This window comes from Equus przewalskii, chromosome 3 (assembly GCF_037783145.1).
Source record: "Equus przewalskii isolate Varuska chromosome 3, EquPr2, whole genome shotgun sequence".
Taxonomy (NCBI): domain Eukaryota; kingdom Metazoa; phylum Chordata; class Mammalia; order Perissodactyla; family Equidae; genus Equus; species Equus przewalskii.
In genome coordinates, this window is record NC_091833.1 from 111,149,314 (window position 1) to 111,171,441 (window position 22,128).

At 44.9% G+C, this 22,128-nt stretch overlaps 1 protein-coding gene across 5 annotated transcripts in view; it reads left to right on the plus strand.

Moving 5' to 3' along the window:
- Window positions 1–21,766, plus strand: part of HS3ST1 (heparan sulfate-glucosamine 3-sulfotransferase 1) — a 29,946-nt gene extending 8,180 nt beyond the window's left edge. For 3 of the 5 annotated variants that reach the window (XM_070613231.1, XM_070613228.1, XM_070613232.1), the window contains one exon: window positions 20,389–21,766. In XM_070613231.1, the coding sequence (XP_070469332.1) occupies window positions 20,498–21,433 (936 nt within the window). In that variant the 5' untranslated portion in view covers window positions 20,389–20,497 and the 3' untranslated portion in view covers window positions 21,434–21,766. Of the gene's footprint in view, window positions 1–1,158; window positions 1,193–2,420; window positions 2,558–20,388 lie in introns of those variants that run through there. The other 2 variants (XM_070613229.1, XM_070613230.1) reach the window with 2 other exon arrangements.
- The last annotated feature ends 362 nt before the right edge of the window (window positions 21,767–22,128 follow it).

Here is a 22,128-nt window from a genome sequence, read left to right on the forward strand (position 1 = left end):
TTCATGTAGCATGATAGTACCCACTGTCTCCTTTTTCTCCTGTACCCAGTCCTTCAAGGGAGAGAGGGAGCTCTTAGCATCTTCATTCTATACTTAAGGAAATTGAGGTCTGGAAGTGAAGCAATTTTTCTTAGATCCTCGGAAAGAAGGCTGCAGACCCTGGGTCCATGGCCACAGTTCCCCACCTGCAGTGCGCAGACGGCTCAAGGTGGAGACTTGCTAAATTCCTGGAGGACCGAGTGACCCACATCTTCTATAGGCGAAGAAATATATTTAGATTTAAAACATTCATGTCTCTTTTTATTCATCGAGAACTTCCATTTCAGCACTTTCCAAGATGCATTTCGTGTCTTGTTGAATTTCCTCTAGAATTCCTGCAGATTAGGTACTTGTACGCCCTGCGGTAGGTTGTTTTATGTAAATGTCTTCACTTTTTCGTTTAGGAGAGTAAATCAGAGTCCTGTATCAGCAGTTAAAATACAGTGGGAGAAAGGTGATTTCAGATGCAGCCGAAATGACAAGGCCTGCTCACCTGCTCGCCTGGCTGTGCTCAGAAAAATAAACACTTGAGTGGCAAGGAGTGAACCGGCTGGGCGCCTCCTGTGGAAAACTTGCTTGCACTCTATTTAAATTACCTCTTAAACCAGATTTTCCCCAGCTTCCTGGGTGGGAAGGAGGGAGAGGATGTCAGTTACAGATTTCTGGAATGAGAGTTTGGAGTTATTCTTGTGCTGGAAAGAGCATGGCTTTTGAAGTCACATCTGTTTGAATTTCTGATCTCTTCCTTACTGATGGTATCATCCCGAGAAATAGACAGTTTTTCTGGGCCTCAGTTTTTTCGACATTCTAATGAGGATTAAAGGAGCTTGCCAATATAAAATTCCCAGCATAATGCTCAGGAAACCTATTCTTCTTGTGTAGAGTTGCCAGATTTAACAAATAAAAATACAGTACACTCAGTTAAATTTGAATTTCAGATAAACCACATGTAATGTTTTAGTATAAGTATACCAGAGATACTAAACATTAAGAAGTTATTCATTGTTTTTCTAAAATTTAAATTTAACTGGAAGTCGTACATTTTATTAAACATCCCTATTCTTGCAGTGACGGTTCTGAGCGATTACTTTGGTGAACGTTCTAGAACTCTAGAACCTTAGAAAGTAAAGGGGAGAGTCTAGCCATCCTGAAGGTAAGATGACTTAGCCAGGATATGGTCCAAGGAGAAAAGGAAGGATTATATTCCCTGGCGAGCTAAGCAACAGATCAAACCAAGGCAAGCTCATTTGTTTGCTAAAAGAAGCAAAAGAATTATGGCCCCGACCAGATCTCTCAGTGTGTTTACAAGTGAGCCAGATTCCCTCCCGTGTCGTGAAGCCATGCACCAGATTATTCCCAACACCCTTTGCGAAGAAGGTGCTTCAATCCCCTTGAGGCCCCCAGGGTAGGGTTCAGTCCACTGACGCAGCACCTTATTCAACACAAATATTGCTCTGAGCTCGTTACTGTAGGGCCGGAATTAGAAAGACGAGGCGCACACAAGGGCGCCACTGAGTGCACTGAAGGAATACTTTGTGCTTTGAAAACTCACACCTGCAATTGCTTCCTCATCGGCTGAATCCAAAGCTAATAAAACGGTGAGAGGCCCTTTCACAATCGCGCCTCCCGAGGAGATGACCTCAGGTTATAAATTGAACCCGAGATCCCCACTAAGACGCTGGAGTATGTTGTTCTGAGGATGGCTGTGAAAGTGTTGTGTTTCCATTTCAGGTAATAACCTGATCGGGAGCTAAATTAACAAGACTTTCTTGGGTGTGGACTTTCCAAAGCAGAGTAGTTTTATGCTTTTTTCAATGGTGACATTTTGCTCATGCTGAAATAATCAGTTTCTGTTGCATGTCATGCTACTAACTCCTCCTTTAACCTGATCTGCTTACTAGTAGCGTGTTTATATGGAATATGGACAAGAAAGAAGGGAAACGACATAATGGTTAGCCCCTGGTCTTAACCAGCCAGAGGGATCTGGTTAGAATCCACTTTGCTACTTCTCAGCCATGAGGCAGGAGTTGAGTTACTGCGTGTCTCTAAGCCTCCGTCTCTGCCTCTGTTAAATGGGCATAATTAAAATTCTAGCAGAGGATTGCTTAGTGCACATTAAACCAAGTAAGTTATGTTCAGCATTTACACAGTGCGTGGCTCATAGTCAGCATGAAAAAAAAAAAAAAGATGCTGTTAATAAGATGTCAAAGGAAAGCACTGTAGGCCTCTAGATTGCAAGCTCAGTGTCGTGTCAGAGGCCATGGACTGAATCTCGTGCATCGTATTCATAGGGGAGTGTCTGAGTCTTTTGCCGTTTGTTTCTTTAGTCTTAATTTATATAATTCAAACAAACTTTATCATTTCATTTTCTGCGCCAACAGATAAGAAGCAGCAGTGTAGAAAAGTAATGGAAGGAGCTGTTCGGGGAAGACACAAAGTACAGAAAGAGAAAGGGAAGGAGGGAGCAGGAGAAACGAAGAGAACGAAGAATACAGGACAGGACAACTGTTAAATGCAGGTAGAAGGATTCCAAGAACATGAAAGTCCATTGACGCTGTGTACGGGGCAGTGCTCAGGAGTCCTTGATTAAATCCCGATGCAGACATTTGAGTAAATGCCACCCCTATTCCCATTCCCAAGGCTCCTCAGGACCCCAGCTTAATGCCCATGACCTTGAGGGAAGGACACCAAAACTGTAATGGTGAAACTGGAAAGAGCATGGAACGAGATATAACCAGTGAAACTTGGGCTTTCTCCCTGTTCTATGACAGCATGAAATCACATAAAAACTGAAGACAAGGAACTGAGTGCCATCTTGTGGAGGGACCGGCCACAGTGCCCCTCCTGCTCCTCCTCTTCCTGTGAGGGGTTTGTTTCTTTTGGTTTGGTTTTAAATTCCCATTCATTAAGCGTCAGCTGTTATAAAAGAGAGTTTCAGCTGGCTCAATGCCTTCTGCCCAGATGCCTCCCTGTGAGGTGGGCACCGTGCTCCTGTCTCTCTGAGCCCTGACTACACACATGTCACAGGAACTGACCATTCCCAGGGGATGGGTCCCTCCTCCTCAATCTTTCTGCAAGGTGGGAGCATCCTTGAGGCCAGAGCATTTTGGAGTTCACGGTGACTCTGGGCACAAGAGAATGCCCCCTGCTCCAGAAGGGAGTGTATTATTTGAGATATTTGACATTGGAGAAATGATTTTATTTTCCCAAACCTTGGTTACCTTATCTGTTAAATAGAATTATATTTCCTCATGGACATTTGCTGTGAGAATAACATTTTATAACGTACATAAAACACCCATTCGAGAGCCTGGTACTGAGTAAGTATTTATAATGCTGCACTTAGTACTAATCATTTGCTTTTCTCGCTGGTAAGCCTGGTTTTGTTTGGAAAGTAGATCAAGAATGTCACTGAGGATTAGCTGCGTATCACCTTCCAATCTGCCTCCTCCTTCTGGCCGATCCCACTCCAGGTGGTGAGAGGGCCGTGGTGTCCCCGGGCAACCTCTCTCATCACTCTGCTCTGTCATAGGAAGACAGCAAGGTTGAGGAGCTCTCTTTTAATCAGGGGAGGAAATCCCTCTCAAAAGCCTACAGGAGAGTCCCCCATAGGTCCCATTAGCCAAAAAGTTGGTCACCTGCCCACAGCCCAAAATTACAGAAGAGGAAACTGAGGCACACAGACATTTGAAACAGTGGAAGAGGACAATTAATCGACTACAGTAACCTTGAATTGATCCCTCTTGCCTTTGAGCAACTATTACATTCGTGTTTGTACATTGTAATTGGCGATTGATCCTGCTCAGCTTCATAACATCTCTTTCAGTGCTGTCTTCAGCTAAAATACAAATCTTGTAGTCTTCTGGTTTCACTTTTTTTTTTTAACTCCCAGCTTCCCAAATTTTACGACCATTTGCAATCTGCTATATTTCTCTGTGTTGATCTCTCCAGCCCTGACCTGAGCAATCTTTGCAAAACACAGATATAATCAGGTCCCTGCCCTGTCCCCTGATGCAGAATGTCCCATGGATCCCCATTGTTTACAGCGTTAACGTTTGGGACTCCAAACACTGTTAAGTGCAGGAGTTTTTAGCTCAAGAAGAGATCTGGGCCCAGCCACAGCGCTCCATCGCAGTATTCTCTTGGGCAAGTTAGTAATTTCTCTAAACCTCAGGTATTATTCATGATTTCTAGTTACATATTTTTTTCATACACTTATTTATTTAATGTTTAATCTGTTCCAGTAGATGAAATTGTAGGAAGATGAGGATGTTGTCTAGAGCACCCAACCTGGATCGAACCTGAACCAGTGCCTGGCAGATAGTTGGCTCCCAAGAAATAATTGAATGAAAAAACTAAGGACCCCAATACCTCTGTTTCATAGAGTTGTCAGGATTAAATGCGGTGATGCATGTAAAGCACTTAATGCACATAGTGGGTGCTCCAAAGCTAGCTCTTTTGCTATTTTGTTTTTTATAATAAAAATCTTGATGAGATTCGAGTCCTACAGCATGGCATTCACATCTTAATCTTTCAAGCCTCATCCCTCCCCATTCTCTATTCTATACACAAGCTTCATACTCCAACGACAGGACTGCCACCCCTTGTTCCCCCAGATAAACCAGGAATGTGGATGTTTCCACCCTTTGCACGTGCTGTTCCCTCTACCTTGAATCCCTGCCACCCTCTCCGCTTTCTTACCAGGTTCAGACTGTATTATCCTTTTGGGTCTGTTTTGGATGCTCTCCGGGTCCACCTCCTCCCCATTCCATAATAAATCATTATATGGGTGGTAGCACTGTGGATCTGTCTCTTCTGGACACATAACAGAGCTGTACTTTCCTTCCTGTTTGAAGATCCACGGCGTGGCCATGTGACTCTCTATGGGCAGTGAAAGTGGGGGAAGTGACATGTGTCACATCTGGCCTGGAGCCTCAAGAGCCAGCTCATGCCTTATGAGTCTTCTCTTCCCCTCTGGCATGATGACCTGCACTATTCAAGTCAGGAGGGATTCTGTTTTTCTGGGACTCTGAGGGACTTGAGGGAGCAGGGTCCTGCCACCCACCCATGTGGGACAAGCAGCCAAAGGGAGGGGCCACTGAGATGACTGTGTTTATCTCAGCTTGCCCTAGCGTGGCCTGAGTGAGGCAGGCTTGTTCATTTCTCCTGGAGCTCCTTCTCGTTCAGGTGATATTGTTAGAATTGCGTGTTGGCTTGGCTGCATCCCTCAGGAAGCAGCTCCCGGGAGAGCAGGACAAACCTCTGCTCCTCAAGCTTCGCAGCCCCTCGTGTCTGGTCTGGGATGTAATGCACAATTGCTGAATGAAACTGAAACGTGGATTCGTGTGGTGAGAAGCAGGGGAAGGCCCTCAGGTCATGAGATATGGGAAGTGAAAGTGCCATTATTATAAAAAGAAATATCAGTCTTTGAGAGAAGGAGGATGTCGTAGCTCAGATTGCTTGAGCTCAGATGGGCAGCTGTCCTTTGTCACCCCGAAAAGGAGTGAAGACCTGAGAAAATGTTCCTGGGTAGAATCAGTGCCACCTGGAGCTCTGTCCTTTCCCGAACTCTCTCATCGCAGCCATATGCACATCGGCCTTTCCCCGGCCATGTGGGCCCCTGTTCCAGGGCCATCTTTACACTCTTAGTCTTGACGGTGGTGCCTACCTTTTCCTGCTTCTGATCCCCCACCACTGTCCCTTCACTGCACACATTCCAGCAGAAGCAGCAGAAGGGCTCTGGGTGGCATCGGGCCATTTGTTAGGATTCTAGTGACATAGGCCACCGGCCCTGCTGCCTTAAACAATCCCATGTGTTGAGAATTGCTTCACCTGCTGCCTTTTCTTGCTTGAGTGGTTCTTTATGGTCCTCTGCTAAGGATGGCACAAAGGCTAATTATCTCAATAGTTGTCCTTTAAAAACATTAGATTAAGAGCCACAGTATGCTTTTCATTCTGCTTTTTTCTTTGTCATCTGTCTCTCTCTGCATAGCTCTCAGTGCTTGAAATTTTCTGCAGAGTGCTTTTTTCTTACTTGTCAATCTTTGGAATGTTGTGATTTCTTTCTTTATATATGACAGTTATTTAAGCAGACTAGTTGTTAGAAAATCTAAATCATTGCTATTATTCTTCCTTTCTTCTTTTCTTCGAGCTAGTATTATCAAGCTACTATTGATGAGCGAATATTATTGAGCTCTGTTGAGTGTCTACCCTGTGTCAGGTGGGCGAGGGCTTTTTTCTGTCATATCTCATTTAATTTTTATAGCTACTCAACACCGTGGGAAGCATTCCCTTTCTTCAGTTGGGGAAACTGAGGCCCAGAGAGGAAGGTGCTTTTCCATGGGCAAAATACTAAGCCAGGATTTAAACCCTGGTCCATCCGAACTCACTTGCTTTGATCTTCCCACAGCATTCCATTTATTTCTGTATTTTCCTGCTTGTATACTTTAGCCCGGACATCAGTTAAAAGCATTGAACTTGGTTTTTGTCCTCCCCAGACCTGTGAATGATACTCAGGTATTTTTCCCTGAAATGTGTCCCAAACTTCCTCTTCCTGGCCTCCTTTAAGTTGCTAAGATAGTGTCTATGCCATAGCCTCCTTCATATCATTGGGCTGGAAGTATGTGTTTCTATATCCACCTTTCTCCTTCCACAGTGGGCTCTTTGGGAGTTACCGGGGAACCGGGACAATGTGTCCCTGGACAGTGCCTGGGAGAAGGGCTGCAGTCAGGAAGCCGGCTATCTGTGTCCTGAGCAAATGACACATTCTCCCGGGCAGTGTCTGAGGGGAGAAGGAGGGTAATTGTAAGAAGAAATCTTAAAATCCAATTTAGTGACTCACAGTATTGAACATCTTTCTCCCTATGACTCTAAGCTTTTGAAGAAAAATTATGCAAACCTAAACCAGAAATCTCAGCACAATCTTCAAAGTCTCATTTAATTTGAACCATCCTTCTTTGGCCAAACGTACTGTTAGGTTTCAGTTTGGTACCAGTCTGGAGTACACAGCCCGGCCTGCGTGTTCGTCCCAGCTGGCGGGAAGTGAAGGTGGCTGTCAAAGGAGGAGAGCAGTGGGGCCACAGTCACGTTTTATTCTTTTGACACCTCTGGAAACTCATCATCATGGAAGCAGCTTATGGGCTGAAAATTTCCGGATCTCAAGGCATGTGTTAGCTTCATGAATGCATTCATGACCTTAAGGGGGTGGGAGAGTAGCAGGAAGTCTTGAAAACTTAGTTCATTGTCAGAGCCATCACACTTGTGCGCACACACGCATGTACCCACGAACACACATCGGATGTGACAGGTACCTTTCGGGAGGAGTTGGAATAGAGTCACACGAGTGAACCTTCTAAGGTCCCGTCGAGCCCAGCTGACTCCACAGAAGAAGGAACAACGTAGAGAGTCACATGCAGACCTGTTTGTCCTTCTCCTCTCCCCCAATGCCTTTGCCTTTTCCTTCCTGTTCACTAAGAGTTGGAGGAAGAAATATAGTTATTAGAACATGATAACTCATTCCTGTACCATTTTTCTTCTTTGGTTTTGAAACACAAAACAATTTCTATATGTAGCTCTGTTATAATTCTTATGTCACCACACATTAATATGACGAAATGGCTTTACATGTGATGTATGTGTCTCCATCATTCCCTTGTCTGGGCATCTTCCTGCCCTGCGGCCTGTCCTTAGCCCCCTCACAGCCCTAACTCAGTGCAATCACCACATTTTTTGTGCCACTTCCCCTCCATTTGCCCCGCATACCCTACCCCGCTTCACGTGCCTGAGGTCTTTAAGGGAAGGGGCACGATACCAACTTTGTCTCCAGTTCCCCAGGGCCTGGTACACAGGAAGTCTATTTAGGTCTGGACTCTGAATTGTGGGTACACGGGGCAGGCTGATAATTGGGTTTTCTCACATCTAATATTCTTCAAAGGTTGCTTCTTCATTCTTTAGAGAGGCTGAGTGTTATCTGCAGTAAGAACCAAGAAGCTGGTCCTCTATGACAGTTTGAAACCCTCCTCTGTTGTTCTGAGCAATTCCACTCACTCCTCAACCTACATACCTCATGTAGGCAAGCAAAACTCCTAGAGTAAACTGCTTCCATCCAGCCTAGAAGGTCAGTAAGCTGACTCTTTGGATTGGTTGAAGGGAAATCTTGTCCCACCACATGCACCCCCTCTCCTCCCACCCCGGCCTGAAGGGCTCCTTCTAATCATGTATTTTATTGTCAAGGAGAAACTTTTTAAATAATGCTATTTTCTTCAGCTTGTTTTGTTCCAGTGATGGCTAAGCATCTTTTATAGATCGTTCACTGATCAAGCTGATCCACCTCTTAATCAGGTCCTAATTTGATTAATATTCATTGAATGAATGCTGAGTATGATCTGAATAGAACCAGAACAGCAAGTGCAGCTGGGGAGGCCCCTCACAGGGAGCAGTCTCTCCTATTAGAAGCTGTATTATTTCCCCTTAGCCAAAAGACCTCAGCCGTGCCGAAATTCAATATATGTCGCTACCTTTAACCCATGAAACGTTAGACTGATGCTGGCACAAGTGGCAAAACTTTATGATTTACTTGTGACAGTAATTATTTTGTTGGAAATATTGGATAATAGTATCTTGCTACGACTGACACCAGTTTCTTAATTTTCTAAAGCCTTCACATTTGAGATAGATGTAAAGGGAAGATGATCTTAGAATTTATGACCCAGTTGGTTCTTTTTGTAAACAAGGCTTAGAGTATTTCCGCTTCTTGGCCAAAGTCACGCAGAAGTCAAGGCAGACTTGGACTAGACCCCGGCTCCCGATTCACAGCTCAGCACCTCTTGTGCTTTGCTCTTTAAAGCAAGGAAGACTTTGTGGAGACGCATTGTGTGTGCCTGAAATTATCTGTGTTAGTGATACTGATTACCTGAATAGGACCTTTATCAGCTACAACGATGGAAGATGGAGATCTGGGAGTGACGATGAGGACATTTGGTGAGGGTTTTCTATATGCCAGGCCCTCTTCATAGCACTTCATGTAGTCCTGTCTCTTTAATCCTTGTGACAATCCTACGAAACTGGTACTGTTACCATCCCTACATTTCAGGTGAGAAAACCAGGCACACAGAGGTCACGTGACTTGCTTTTAGTCACCCAGAGGAAGTAAGGGGTGGAGCCGGGATTCAAACTCACATTCTCAACCACCAGCCTCCCCTCTCTGAGCTCTTATAATTCATCTCGAGGATTCCTGAATGTCTCTCACTGATTCCAGCTTGTTTCAAATATGTTATTTAAGAAATAATACATAAATTATATTTCAAAAGTATGAAATATAAATCATTTTGCATCAGCATTCAGAAAGAATGATCAGGCTGGTGATGATTTAATTTATCATATAGTATTATATTTAATCTGAAGGTATTGAAATTATAACGAAAGATAGCAAGAGATCACAGAGAAGGTGGTGTTGAGCGCAAGATGTAGGTGTTGTCCTTCTAGATAGATTAAATGGCATTTAAGGATTTCAAGAGGAATGAGATAATAGGCAGATATTCCCTGTTGAAAGTAAATTCACCATAGATAAATTAATCAGGGGCAAATGAAATACTAATTCATTTTGTAGAATTTGAAGCTTAAGAATATAAAAGGATACTCAACCTGAATAGCATTTTTAAATTTTTTCAGGTGAGGGACCAATAGAAATCACAGTTGTGCTCATGTGTGTGGGGTGGAGGAAAGAACCAGGCGCTCTTGCTTTATTCAGTGCTATCACATGAACAGCAACAATTTAATTCAGCAAAGGAAAAAATATGGGCAATATAAAATGAAAACCAGCTCTGGTGCTGTGCTTTCATCACTGCCGTGCCTGTTTCCCCCACAGCTGCTTGCAGGCAGGGATGTCTTAGTCATTGCTCCACCCCGGTGCCTTTCACGGTGCGTGTCAATACTAAATGCTCACTTAAATGTCTGTTTTTAAATGATCGTATTAAACCAAGGACATGCAGATCCAAAAGGAAAGAGAAAAACAAGCTTTGGGCCAAACCTGAGTAGAAGTTTCCAAGATTTTCTATTAACGTGCCCCAAGTTGGAGCCTGTAAGTGACATTGCTGGGATCCAAGCTCAGGGCTTCATGCTTCATTCTATTGTCAGGGTCTTTTCCCTCTGCCACATTTCTAATTGCCGGAGGCTGAAGCCTCTCCAGTTCTGGCCCTGCTGGTTCCTCCAGCCTCGGATCTGTCTCTATATCCCTGGTCCCTCTTCCTCTACTTAAGAGGACAGTAATCCCATCATGCATCCCACCCTCAGGACCATGACTGAGTCAAAATCTAACCACATCCCAAAGGCTCCACCTCCAAACGCCATCACACTGGAGATTGGGGCTTTGTTGGATGAATCTGGGGGACACGCACATTCAGTGCATGCACTCTGCCTCAAGAAATGAGTCAAATCTTCCCTCTACCTTTGCCCACCCAGAGGAAGGATTTACTTTAGTTTGTACATATTTATTTTCAACTACAAAGTATTCTAACATTCCCTGCACTAACACAAAGGAAGAGCAGATTTCCATGTGTTTGGGGTTCACTGGAGTGGAAATCAGATGTTGATTTCTGATTCATTTCAGCCCCTGCATGCTTGACCTTGGGGTTCCTGTTCTCTACCTACCACAGTTTCCCCTTCTGCAGGGATAACAACAGGACAAAATGATGGCACGTGGCCCTGTGGCCTCTGATGCCCTGTGTGTCGTTCTTGGCCATTTGGGGGAAAATGCACGGGATTCATGGGTGCTTGCCAACTGTGCGGTGATGATAGCTATCCATTTCAGCAAGGGAGGCCCACACAGTCAAAATGGCACCTGTTGGGAGGGTGGGTCACCCCTGGAGCAGGAACTGAAGCCACGCACAGCCAAGGGCACTGAGGTAGCCCAGCTCCTGTCTCCTGTCTGCCAGCACAGCTCCCTTTTCCACTCAGCGGCACTGAGTAATGAGAGGCCCTGTCCGCCCTCCTGTCACGGAGTTCTGCCGTGCACTGCCTGTGCCAGTGCATTTCTGCTTCTAACAAAGGATTCAGTTAGGTCACCACTGCCTCTGTGCACAGCACTGCAGATTAAACATGTTGAGAAGTAACTCCTCCTCCTCCTCCCTCACCACGGCCACACACACCTGGCTGCTCATCATTCATGCAGGGGCATTTATGAAGGACCCACTGCGTGCCCCTTCACAAACAGACAGCCTGAACCGTTCTATGTGTCACTGTCCTTTCTTCCTTGAGCCTCTGCCTGGTTGAGTCACTGCAGTACTTTGGATCATGAACAAATGTGTTTGAATAATTATCATCCCTGGATCCCATTTATACCACACAGCCTTCTTTTTTTAGGGACGAAAATAGCTACCGTGATTTAAGGGCTTGCCATGGGCCAGGCAATATGGCAACATTGTAAGCATCTACATAGACTATTTTATGGAATCCTCACAATCGGTGTGTGGGGCCAGGGCGGTAGATCCAAGGCTCTGAGTTTCAGTACTGTCTGGTGGATTTTAAGTCACAGAGCTGACATTTGAGCTGGGGATTTTGGCTCTAAAATCTCTGCGAATTCCAGCATCTCCCTGCCAGTCCCCTCTGCAGATAATACCACCTCTGTGGCCAGACCCATCCCTCTCTGTTTTGTCTACCACAGTTGTTTCCAGTCCTGGAATTAAAAACAAACTGCCCCAACAATACTAAGAAATGAAAACCAAGGGCACATTGACCACCTCAGCCCAAGACCAAGGGGATCAGAAGCCGAATCTGAACAGGCACAGGCATTCCAGGCTCACGGCGTCCTTGTCATTCCAAGGGTTGTGGGTGGGAGACTGGTTCCGCTGGGAGCTTGCTAGATACACCAACTCTCAGACCTCTCCTCAGACCTCTTGGGTCAGAATCTGCATTTTTGAACTAGATCTCCATAGATGGGTGTGCACATCTGAGTTTAGAAAGCACTGTGCCCAGCGATTGTAATGGGGCAGCCTTAGCTCCTCCGAGGGCAGCTTTCATCCCCTTCCACTTGCAACTCCTTAGCCAGATCCTTCAACCCTAATCTCTCATCTAATTTGGAGTAGAATGTTGTGTGCGTTGACTTCAGACTATCTGTGTGACAGGTTGTATTTATCCTTGTTATAACATGGAGTTCTCAGAGGCTCAGAAACAACAACTGTGATTGAAATCTCCTGGCCCCAAATCCCTGCCACACTATGCTGCCCTCCCAGGCTTGCCCTCCTTCCCTCCATCCTGGAAAGTGATGTTCATTATCCAGGTAACTGTTTGTAAATATGAATCTCCCAGCATTGCCTTGGATGGAAGGGAGCACAGCAAGGCTGGAGAAGGACTGTTCAAAGAGTCCTCTTCTTTTTCAAAGGGAAAATGGGGCCAATTGCACTTCCTTTTCCCAGACAGTGACCGTGGCCCAGGGAAACTTACTGACATTATGTGGACTGACCTTGGGTCTTTTCTACCCTGAACTCGTTTCACCCCATCCTACCTCACAGCAGTTACCATAAGTAAATCCAAACAAAAGTGAATGTCAACATTTGTTGAAGAGTGTCATGTGTAGGCAATTTCAAGAAAATAAATATTTATGTGAGTCTGGAGATATCACTGTCCTTTCACAGACTGACAGGAGCAAGCTAAATCTGCTTCCTTTTTCTTGGTTTCCAAGATGACCTGCCAAGGATGGAAATTTGACACCACTGCAGCAGGCTTTTAAGTAGTCGTATAAAGGGGAGAGTGAAGACATTTTTGACTCCTAAAGATCAACAAAACATCTTATACTGTTGATTGCTCAGAAGTTTGGTTGGATGCAGAAATGACAGTTGTGTTGTTCAAACTGTCTTTATTCAGGTTTCAGTACACTCCAGAAAATTAAATCACTCAACACCTTGGGATCCCTGGAGAGAAGCAGTTCTTGCATGGCGGTATAGGAGATCTCATCCTTTTGCTATCTTATCATGCTCTGGAGTCAGTGCTCCCCTCTGCCTGGAATGCACTCTCCACTGCCCACGGGGAGGCATCACCGTTCAAAGGAAAAGAAGCACAGAGCTTTAGAGTTGGCCTGCGGGATTTTAGTTTTCACACTTCCTGGGTCTGTGACCTTGAGAAGGTCATTTAACGTTAGTAGAGGTTTCCTCATCTGTCATGGGGAAAAAGGCAGGACACTAGCATTTGTGGAATGCCTGTGGTGTGCCAGGCACTGCACCATATATTCGGCATGGGTGATCTTATTTCATTCTTGATGGCATCCATATGAAGTAGGTTTTAGCCCATTTTGCAGAATGGCACATTGAGCCCCAGAGAGGTAAGAAACGTATCTGAAGTCAGTTAGCTATAAGAATTCTAGCCTGGAACTGTCCAATTGCAAGAGCTTCTTTGCTTTGCCACTAATACATACTACTTTCATTGCTTAAAAAATATAAAATACAATGAGAATAAGCACCTCCTAGTATTGTTGCAAGTATTAGAAGGGATAGTTTATACGCAAGTGACTACACACCGTGGGTGCTCAGTAAGTAACCTCTTCCTTTCCAACTTTTTTGTTAAATCCCTTAAAGGACTTGTGGTCGAATATTTTGATCACTTCTGTATCTGAGAGGAGATTCTTGCCTGTGCCAGCTGTGTCACCGTCTTTTCTTGAGGGGCTGGGAAAGTGTCCTGCAGACTAAGGGATCATAGGCATTGCCATTCCTGAGGCACTAACTTTATCACTTGTGAAATAGTCTAGTTATTTCATTTTATCCGTGAATATATTCCAGTGATGGGACTGCGAGAATATATTGTAGTTAATTACATTCGAAATCTAGGTCATGATGTGAATTATGTAATAAGAAGACTTAGGGAGAAAATTAAAATATTTTTGAAGGGTTATTTCACTGCTTCCCCTCCTTTTTTAATTAAAATATTTTCTAGACTTTCAGATGATCTTGTCCAATCACTCTTAGACATTTTGAGACCCCCTTTCAACATCTGGCTTCTGCTTAACTCTCTAGGGATGAAAAACTCACTGCCTTTTGACACAGTCTTTTTCACAGACAGACAACTGCTAAATTTCTTTCTCTACTGAATTAAAAGCCTTTCCCAGTGTGGCCATTTGCCTAACTTTCTACTACATTTGACACATTCACTCAGCAAATAGGATCTCTAGCACCTACTGTGTCCTAGAATGTATGCCAGACCCTGGGTGATGCCATGGAGAGAGGCAGGACACTGATGAGGAGGCGCTGATTTGACATTGCTGGGTGGAGAGGCAGACAGTAAACAAGCAAATATAATTTTGGATAGTATATAAGGAATATAAAATGGGACAATGTGAAAAAAAGTGATTACAAGAGAGCAGGTGGGTTCTTGCATCTGGGAAAGCCAGTATATGAAATGAAATCTGAATGACAAGATAGAGCCAGCCCCAGAAAGCCTGGGACCCAGCATCCTGGAAAGAGGGAGAACAAATGCCAAGGCCCAGAGCAGGCATGGACTCAGTGTGTTCAAAGGAACAGAAGGTCAGTGAGGCTGGAGCTTGGCTTGAAGGAGCAGACTGAGGCCAGAGGGGCAGGTGGGTCCCATGCTAGGGGCTTCCAGGGCCTACAAAGGAGTTTGGATTTAATCCCAAGTGCAAGGGAACCCCTGGCTGGAGACTTCTCCCTGTGTTGCCCATGCCTGGCAGGTGGTCAGCATCTTCACAGTGGGGCCCGAGGAAGCCTACTGTTGCTGATAGGAAAGACTCTTATCTTTTGAATTCTTGAATCTCAGGGCTTGGTTTATCACTGCAGGACCAAGAAAACAGCCTCCCTGATAAAGGGGAGTAAACAGAGGGGGTCTGCCTCTCTTTGGGGGACCTTTAGCCCGTCTACCAGAGAAGGACAGGTTCATTTTGCTCATCCTAGCAAGCGTGGGGCCTCCCAAGAAATCCGGTCCCTCCCCAAAGAATCGGTGCCAGGCATGTAGGCAAACAGAACTGAGAATCACATCAAGGAGCCCAGTGCCTACTGGACCACTAACTCTGGGCATTGCCGAGGAGGGAAAGGGGAAGCGAGCCTTTGCCTGCTCCCACTGAGTTTGAATCTAGTTCTTCCTCTAACTTTCTGCTTTGAGAACACTTCATTGCTTTGAGCCTCGCTTTCTTGTAATGATATAATTTCCCCCTGAGGACTTGCAATGTGCATCACAAGGGCCCTGCGTACCTAGTTGCCAGCCTGGTGTCTGCTCAGTAGCAAGTGCCACAGATGGCAGCTGCCATCATTGCTTTTGGCAAGGGATGTGACCTGGATTCTAGGTGCTGTCGAGCATTCTGTCCATACCCAGGCCCACTCACGGCTCCAAACTTTCAGAAGGTTCCACTTGTTCAGTATTACCTGGTTTGCTTCTGGAGGGAGAATAATGAATTTATCTTTGTGCTGCCTACAAGTTCAAACTTGCCTTCCTGTCCCTTTTCCTGTTTGGGAAGCTCCCGATTTGTGAGGGGGGCAGGGGATCTTCCGATTAAGAGAATGCTTTCCACACTAGAAGAGCTTTCAGATTAAGAATTACAGCTTCACTCAGTGCTCTGTATCTCTCTGCTGTCCACGTCAGTTGCCACCAGCCACACGTGGCCGTGAGATGTGCTGTGAGAGTAAATGTATACACACTGGATTTTGAAGTCTTAATACAAAAAAATGCAAAATAGCTCTTTAATTTTACATAGTGATTTTTTGTTGGAGTGATAACATTTTTGATATATTGGGTTACATAAAATATTTCTTGTTTTAATGTGGTTCCTGGAAAATTTTAAAGTGCATATGTGGGTCATTTTAACATTTATAATACAAGTGATAACAACACAGGATTTGTCATGGGGCAAGATGTGACGAGGTGTCAGAGACATAAATAAATCGTGGTTGCTCTCACTTTTGGGAGGGGCTGCTGTTACCTTTATGAGCGTCTCTTGATTGCCTATGAAGATCTGAGTTTCTGAGAATGTAGTAAAGCTGTGTGTTACACTTTTATTTACACAATTCGTCTGCTACATAACTACTATGGGGAAGGTGCTGTGGTTAGCATTATGGAGAGGAGAAGGCATTGGTAAAAATAGGGAATTCATCTCATTGCTTAGCTAAAATGTTAGACACATAGCAAAAATTCAATAAATATTTGTTCAATTAATGAAAAAGTGCATGTATGGCTCACCTTCTATTTCTATTGGACAGTGCTGACAGACATCGTCTCATTTTAGTCTCAGAGTAACCATTTGAGGTAGGTGAGTTATTACCATTTTATACATGAAGAAGCAGAGGCTAAGAGAGGTTAAGTCACTTTGACTAAAGTAAAAACTAGAGACAGGATTCCTGACTCCATAGCCTATGTAATTCCTTTTGGCTCTTCTACCGAAAAAAACAAATGAATGAGTTTGACCTTGTGCTGTACACACCCTGACTATCAGCTGACTCTGGAGTTGGTGACCAGGGTGTTGTCACTGCTGGGTAGATTTTTTTGGAATTTTCTTCTTCAGGATCCCAAAAACATTGTCATTATTTCATGTGAAGACCACATGCCAGAGAGACAGCAGTCACAGCAGATAGAGTACAGAACTGGGATTCAGGAGCCACAAGTTCCAGGCCCGGATTTTCTATGTGACCCTGGGCGAGTCATCTCAGAGCCTCCTCAACCATAAAATGAAAGGCAGGAACCTAATGACTCTCTTCTGCTCTGATGTCCATAATTCCATTGTCAAGGTCAGCGTGACCCGGATGTCCTGGCTTACAGGTTCATCTGAGCTTGGGAATCTTTTCTTTTCTGAGTGTTACTAAGTGGCACAGAAATTTTGGCTGTGCCACTGAAAAATTCAGATTATCAGACTACAAGAGGAGGAAGTTGGCTCTTAATGTCCACTGTGTGTCCAATATATTTTATATATATTTAGATCTATATATGTGTGTATATATACATACACATACTATATATTTATATAAAGCTTAAAGTTTCATACATGCACATGCTATACATATATATATAGCTCTTTCTCCATATAACTCATACATACACATGCTTCTCTCTTTCTTTCTCTATATCTGTCATACAACAGTATATGTAAACAAATATGTAATTATATATAAATAAAAATTATATATAAATACATCACGTAGCAAATATATATATATATTTTAGTATGTGTGTATGAGACTTTAGCTAAGTTTTTTTTCCATATACCTCAAATATTTTTGGAATGTAGAAGGCTTAGAATAAATGAATACATTTTTAGAAAGTATTAAAGTAGAAACGAGGAGCTTTTAAGCTATTAACTGCCCAGGTTTTTTTTGCTTTTTTTTTTGTAAAGGACAAACTATATTTAGTTTCTTCCCCCTGCCGTCTGCTGGTATTCTCCTTTAGGAAAAAGATCTCAGATGTGCACTGTGCTCACCAGGATGTCTCATAATAGAGTGGAAAGAGCGTGAGCAGTCAGACGATCTCAGATCCAGCTTCTGACTCTGTCCCTTAGGTGTTGAATGATTGGGATCTGTAGCCATTTCCTGAGTCTGAATACAGAGCTGTAAGATGGGGAGAGCAATACCCACCACCAAGAGTATCGCTGCCTAGTGTGGAGTGGCTACTTTCTCCCTCACTTCACCCACCCCACCCCCTGAACACATGCAAACACATGCTCACACATGTACACACACAAACACATACAAGCACACGTGTACATACATGCACACACAAGCCAAACATGTAAAAGGTAGACATAACTGGTCCATTTGGTCAACCCACATGGGAAGTTGAGAAGGAAATGGAATTTGACTGAAACGTACAGAAAGGTTCAGATGAGTAAGGAAAAGGCCCATTAAATTACGCTCATCCAATTGATACCCAACCTGAAGTGAGTTCGCTCACCCGTTGCACAGCAAGCCAATCTCTGACACCGGGTGTGGTGGAAGAAAGTAGGAATTTTATTTTTGCACAGCACTGAGCAAGGAGAGAGGGCAGCTAATGCTGAAATCCCAAACTCCCCGAAAAGCTAAAAGGAAGGATTTTTATTTGGGGTTTTAGGTAGGGGAGGGGGAGCATATGGCCTTGCTGGTCGGAGCTTTCCCACCAGCCTGTCTTTGGCCTTGAGACACTTGCAGAGAGGAGGGAGCCCGTGACCTTGCTGGTCAGCAGCTTCCCCACCAGCCTGTATGTCTTTGCGGGAGGAGATAATCCAGTTGCTTGTCGTTGGCCAGTGTCTGTCTCCATGGAGGATAGTGGATTCTGGAGCCAGGAAGCCAGAGAGCAAGCAGGGAATGAGTGTTTTGGTTTTAACCCCATATATGCCGGGTTTAATGTGGGGAAACTGATATCAGGGTATCACAATCAGTAGAACCAACCTGGAACCACATCTTGCTTATTCATCCCTCCTTAAACATTTTTATTTCTTTTTTTCTAAATATTTACATCAGCTGATGTTGCAAGTCCCTTCCCCAGTGTTCTGTGGTTCTAGAAAGATTTCCAGCTATTGAATGCTTGCTCTTTAATATAAATTTTTCAAAACAGTTAATACGGCTGATATCTGAGGGCGGTAGATCAATTTGTTTGATCATAAAAATGGAAGCCCTGGATATTGTTCTTCGTTTTGAACAAGTTTTAAATTAATACAGTGAATTTTAAACTTGGTATAAAGAAGATGATGGGCCCTCTTGATAGATAACATTTTTACTGGCTCTGTAAATCTCACAGTCCCCAAACCGGGCCTGTCTCTAACCTTCCCTAACAGTTTAAACATAGATTACTTAAAAGAGAGCATCCAGTCTCCCCTTTCTGTGAGAGGATCAAACACGGATTGTTGCGTATGAGCTCCCTAAAAACATGAGCCCTGACTCATCTGTCTTTGGGAACCCCATGCAAACTCACCCAGTAGTGTCTGTGTCCTTGAGGGACTTTAGTGCCTAAATGTGATAAATCTCAGACAGGTGAAGAGGAGAGAGCCTCAAGGAGGCAGTTGGTGGAAAGAGAGCCCTGCCTTTAGAGGTTTGAATTTGGGCTATGAATTTTGTACCAGACTAAATTTTTGTATCCTTGGGCAAGACTCTCATCTGTAATTGTCCTGCCTTCTTACCTTACACTGTGAGGTTGCAGTGACAGTCAGTGGAGCTGGCTAGGAGACCACTTTATAAAAAGTAAAACTTTGCATGCATGAAAGTTTTTTGCTTGTTCTATTGACCTCACCTGTTTATCCCTCTGGGCCCACCTCAGACATTTCTTCTGCTATGAAGCCATCCCCAGTTGTTTCAGGCAACAGGAATGAACATATGCCCTCACAGTACCCTGCCTAAACGATAATTGTAATATATATTGTCCTGATTGTAGTCAGGTTGTATCAGTTAACTTTTACCAAGATTGTGCTGCAGTGCAAACCACTGCAAAACTCAACGACTTAAAACCACAACAATGCTTTCTCACTCATGAGCCGGGTTAGCTGTGCTCTGCACAACGGACTTGCGGGGTGGCTCTGCTGCATGTGTCTCTCATCTTCCTCCCCGGAACAGCGGCTGACCAGGGCACACTCTCCTCGTGTTGATGGCAGAAGTGCACCGGCCAGGTGAAGCACACAGGCCTCTTAAGGCTGGGGACTGGCCCATTGTTGTTTCTGCTCACACGCCATTGGCCAAACTCAAACCAAATTTCTGGGAAGCACACTGTCCCCACAATGAGGTTACGGGAAGGGCTGGACTCAGGGAGAGGGGAAGAATTGGGACTAAATGTTCAATCCTTCGTAAGGTTTCCCCTGCCCTATTAGAGTAGAAATCAATCTTCCACACAGGTTCACCTGCCCTATTAGATCAGGAGCCTCTGAGGGGGGAGAGGGCAGACACAATGCCTGCTTCTATATCACCTGCCCGAGGCTGGCAGGGAGCAGATATTTCACTGGTGTTTGCTGAGAGCCAAAAGACCATTCCAACCCTTTCCTTTATAGCAGAGGTTGGCAAACTATGGCCACAGGCCCACTCTGGCCATGTTTTTACACAGAGAGCTAAACATAAAGTGTTGGAAAAAAAATCAAAAGAATAATAAAATGTAGTAAGTATGAATTTCCGATTTGTGTCCATAAATAAAGTTTTATTGGAACACAGCCACGCCCGTTCCTTTATGTATTGTCTGTGGCTGCTCTAGAGCAAAACAGCCTACTTGGAGTTGCCATAGAGACAGTCTGTCCTGCAAAGCCCAAAACATTTACTCTCAGGCCCTGTACAGAAGCTGTTTGCGACTCCCTGCTTTGCAGGATAAAGAACCTCAGAGCGCCCCAGGGAAGTGAATGCTGTGCCCAGACTACAGAGTTGTCAGCTGGATTAAGCCCTCTATCTAGGGTTAATATTTTCCCTCTTTGTTTCCTAGTAATTGGCGGCCTGCGACACCAATGTGTCACTGATCAGGAGGCATTCCCTGCGGCAGCGCTCCATGACCCAGCGGCGCCCGGCCCACTGAAGCCACCGTGGTGTCCAGCATGGCCGCGTTGCTCCTGGGCGCGGTGCTGCTGGTGGCCCAGCTCCAGCTAGTGCCTTGCCGCCCCGCCGCGCCCGGGGCCGAGCCGGGCCAGCAGGAACTGGTGGGGAAAGCGGCCACCCTGCAGAACGAGGTCCGAGCTGGCGCGGCCCCCAACGGCTCTGCCCAGCAGCTGCCGCAGACCATCATCATTGGCGTGCGCAAAGGCGGCACCCGTGCGCTGCTGGAGATGCTCAGCCTGCACCCAGACGTGGCGGCTGCCGAGAACGAGGTCCACTTCTTCGACTGGGAGGAGCATTTCAGCCAAGGCCTGGGCTGGTATCTCAGCCAGATGCCCTTCTCCGCCCCGCATCAGCTCACGGTGGAAAAGACCCCCGCGTACTTCACGTCGCCCAAAGTGCCTGAGCGGGTCCACAGCATGAACCCGTCCATCCGGCTGCTGCTCATCCTGCGGGACCCGTCGGAGCGCGTGCTGTCCGACTACACCCAAGTGTTCTACAACCACGTGCAGAAGCACAAGCCCTACCCCTCCATCGAGGAGTTCCTGGTGCGCGACGGCCGGCTCAACGTGGACTACAAGGCGCTCAACCGCAGCCTCTACCACGTGCACATGCAGAACTGGCTGCGCTTCTTCCCGCTGCGCCACATCCACATCGTCGACGGCGACCGCCTCATCAGGGACCCTTTCCCCGAGATCCAAAAGGTAGAGAGGTTCCTGAAGCTGGCGCCGCAGATCAACGCCTCGAACTTCTACTTTAACAAAACCAAGGGTTTTTACTGCCTGCGGGACAGCGGCCGGGACCGCTGCTTACACGAGTCCAAAGGCCGGGCGCACCCCCAAGTGGACCCCAAACTCCTCAATAAACTGCATGAATATTTTCACGAGCCAAATAAGAAGTTCTTCGAGCTTGTTGGCAGAACATTTGACTGGCACTGATTTGCAATGAGCTAGTCTGGGAACCTTTCGTATTGTAAGTTACGGTGTACATCTAGGGGAAAAAACAAGAATTTTAAAAGGGCATTTAAGCTATAATTTATTTGTAAAATCCATAAATTACTTCTGTACAGTATTAGATTCACAATTGCCATATATACTAGTTATATTTTTCTACTTGTTAAATTGAGGGCATTTTGTATTGTTTTTCATGGTTGTTAACATGTGTAATATGTCTCTATATGAAGGAACTAAAATATTTCACTGCAGAAAAAAAAAAAAAACTCTGGAGACGCTGTCTTTTTTGAATATAATTAACTTGCCCCCAACTCAAAATAGCTGCCTGTGTTGCATTTATTGAAGAATCGATATTCCTTTGTTACTAAAAAAAAAAAAAAAAAGTGTTTTCCATGGCTATTATGCATCTCTCTCCTCCTCTCCTTTCTTCAGGGCTCGTTTTAATTTTTAATGTCTCACTGTGGTCATCAGATTTATTTTTTACTTGCGTTATAAGTTTTATCTTCGCTAAGATCCCCTCTTCTTCTTGGAGGTGGCAGGTCCACCCACTCCCGACTTCTGCAGGTAGCTGAGTGTGGATTTTAACCCTACGTAAGCTCAGGGTGGACAAAGCAACGTTAAGACTAGAGAAGTAGTTCATAACTATCAAGAGGCCCGTGGCATACATCTTTGCTTCAAAG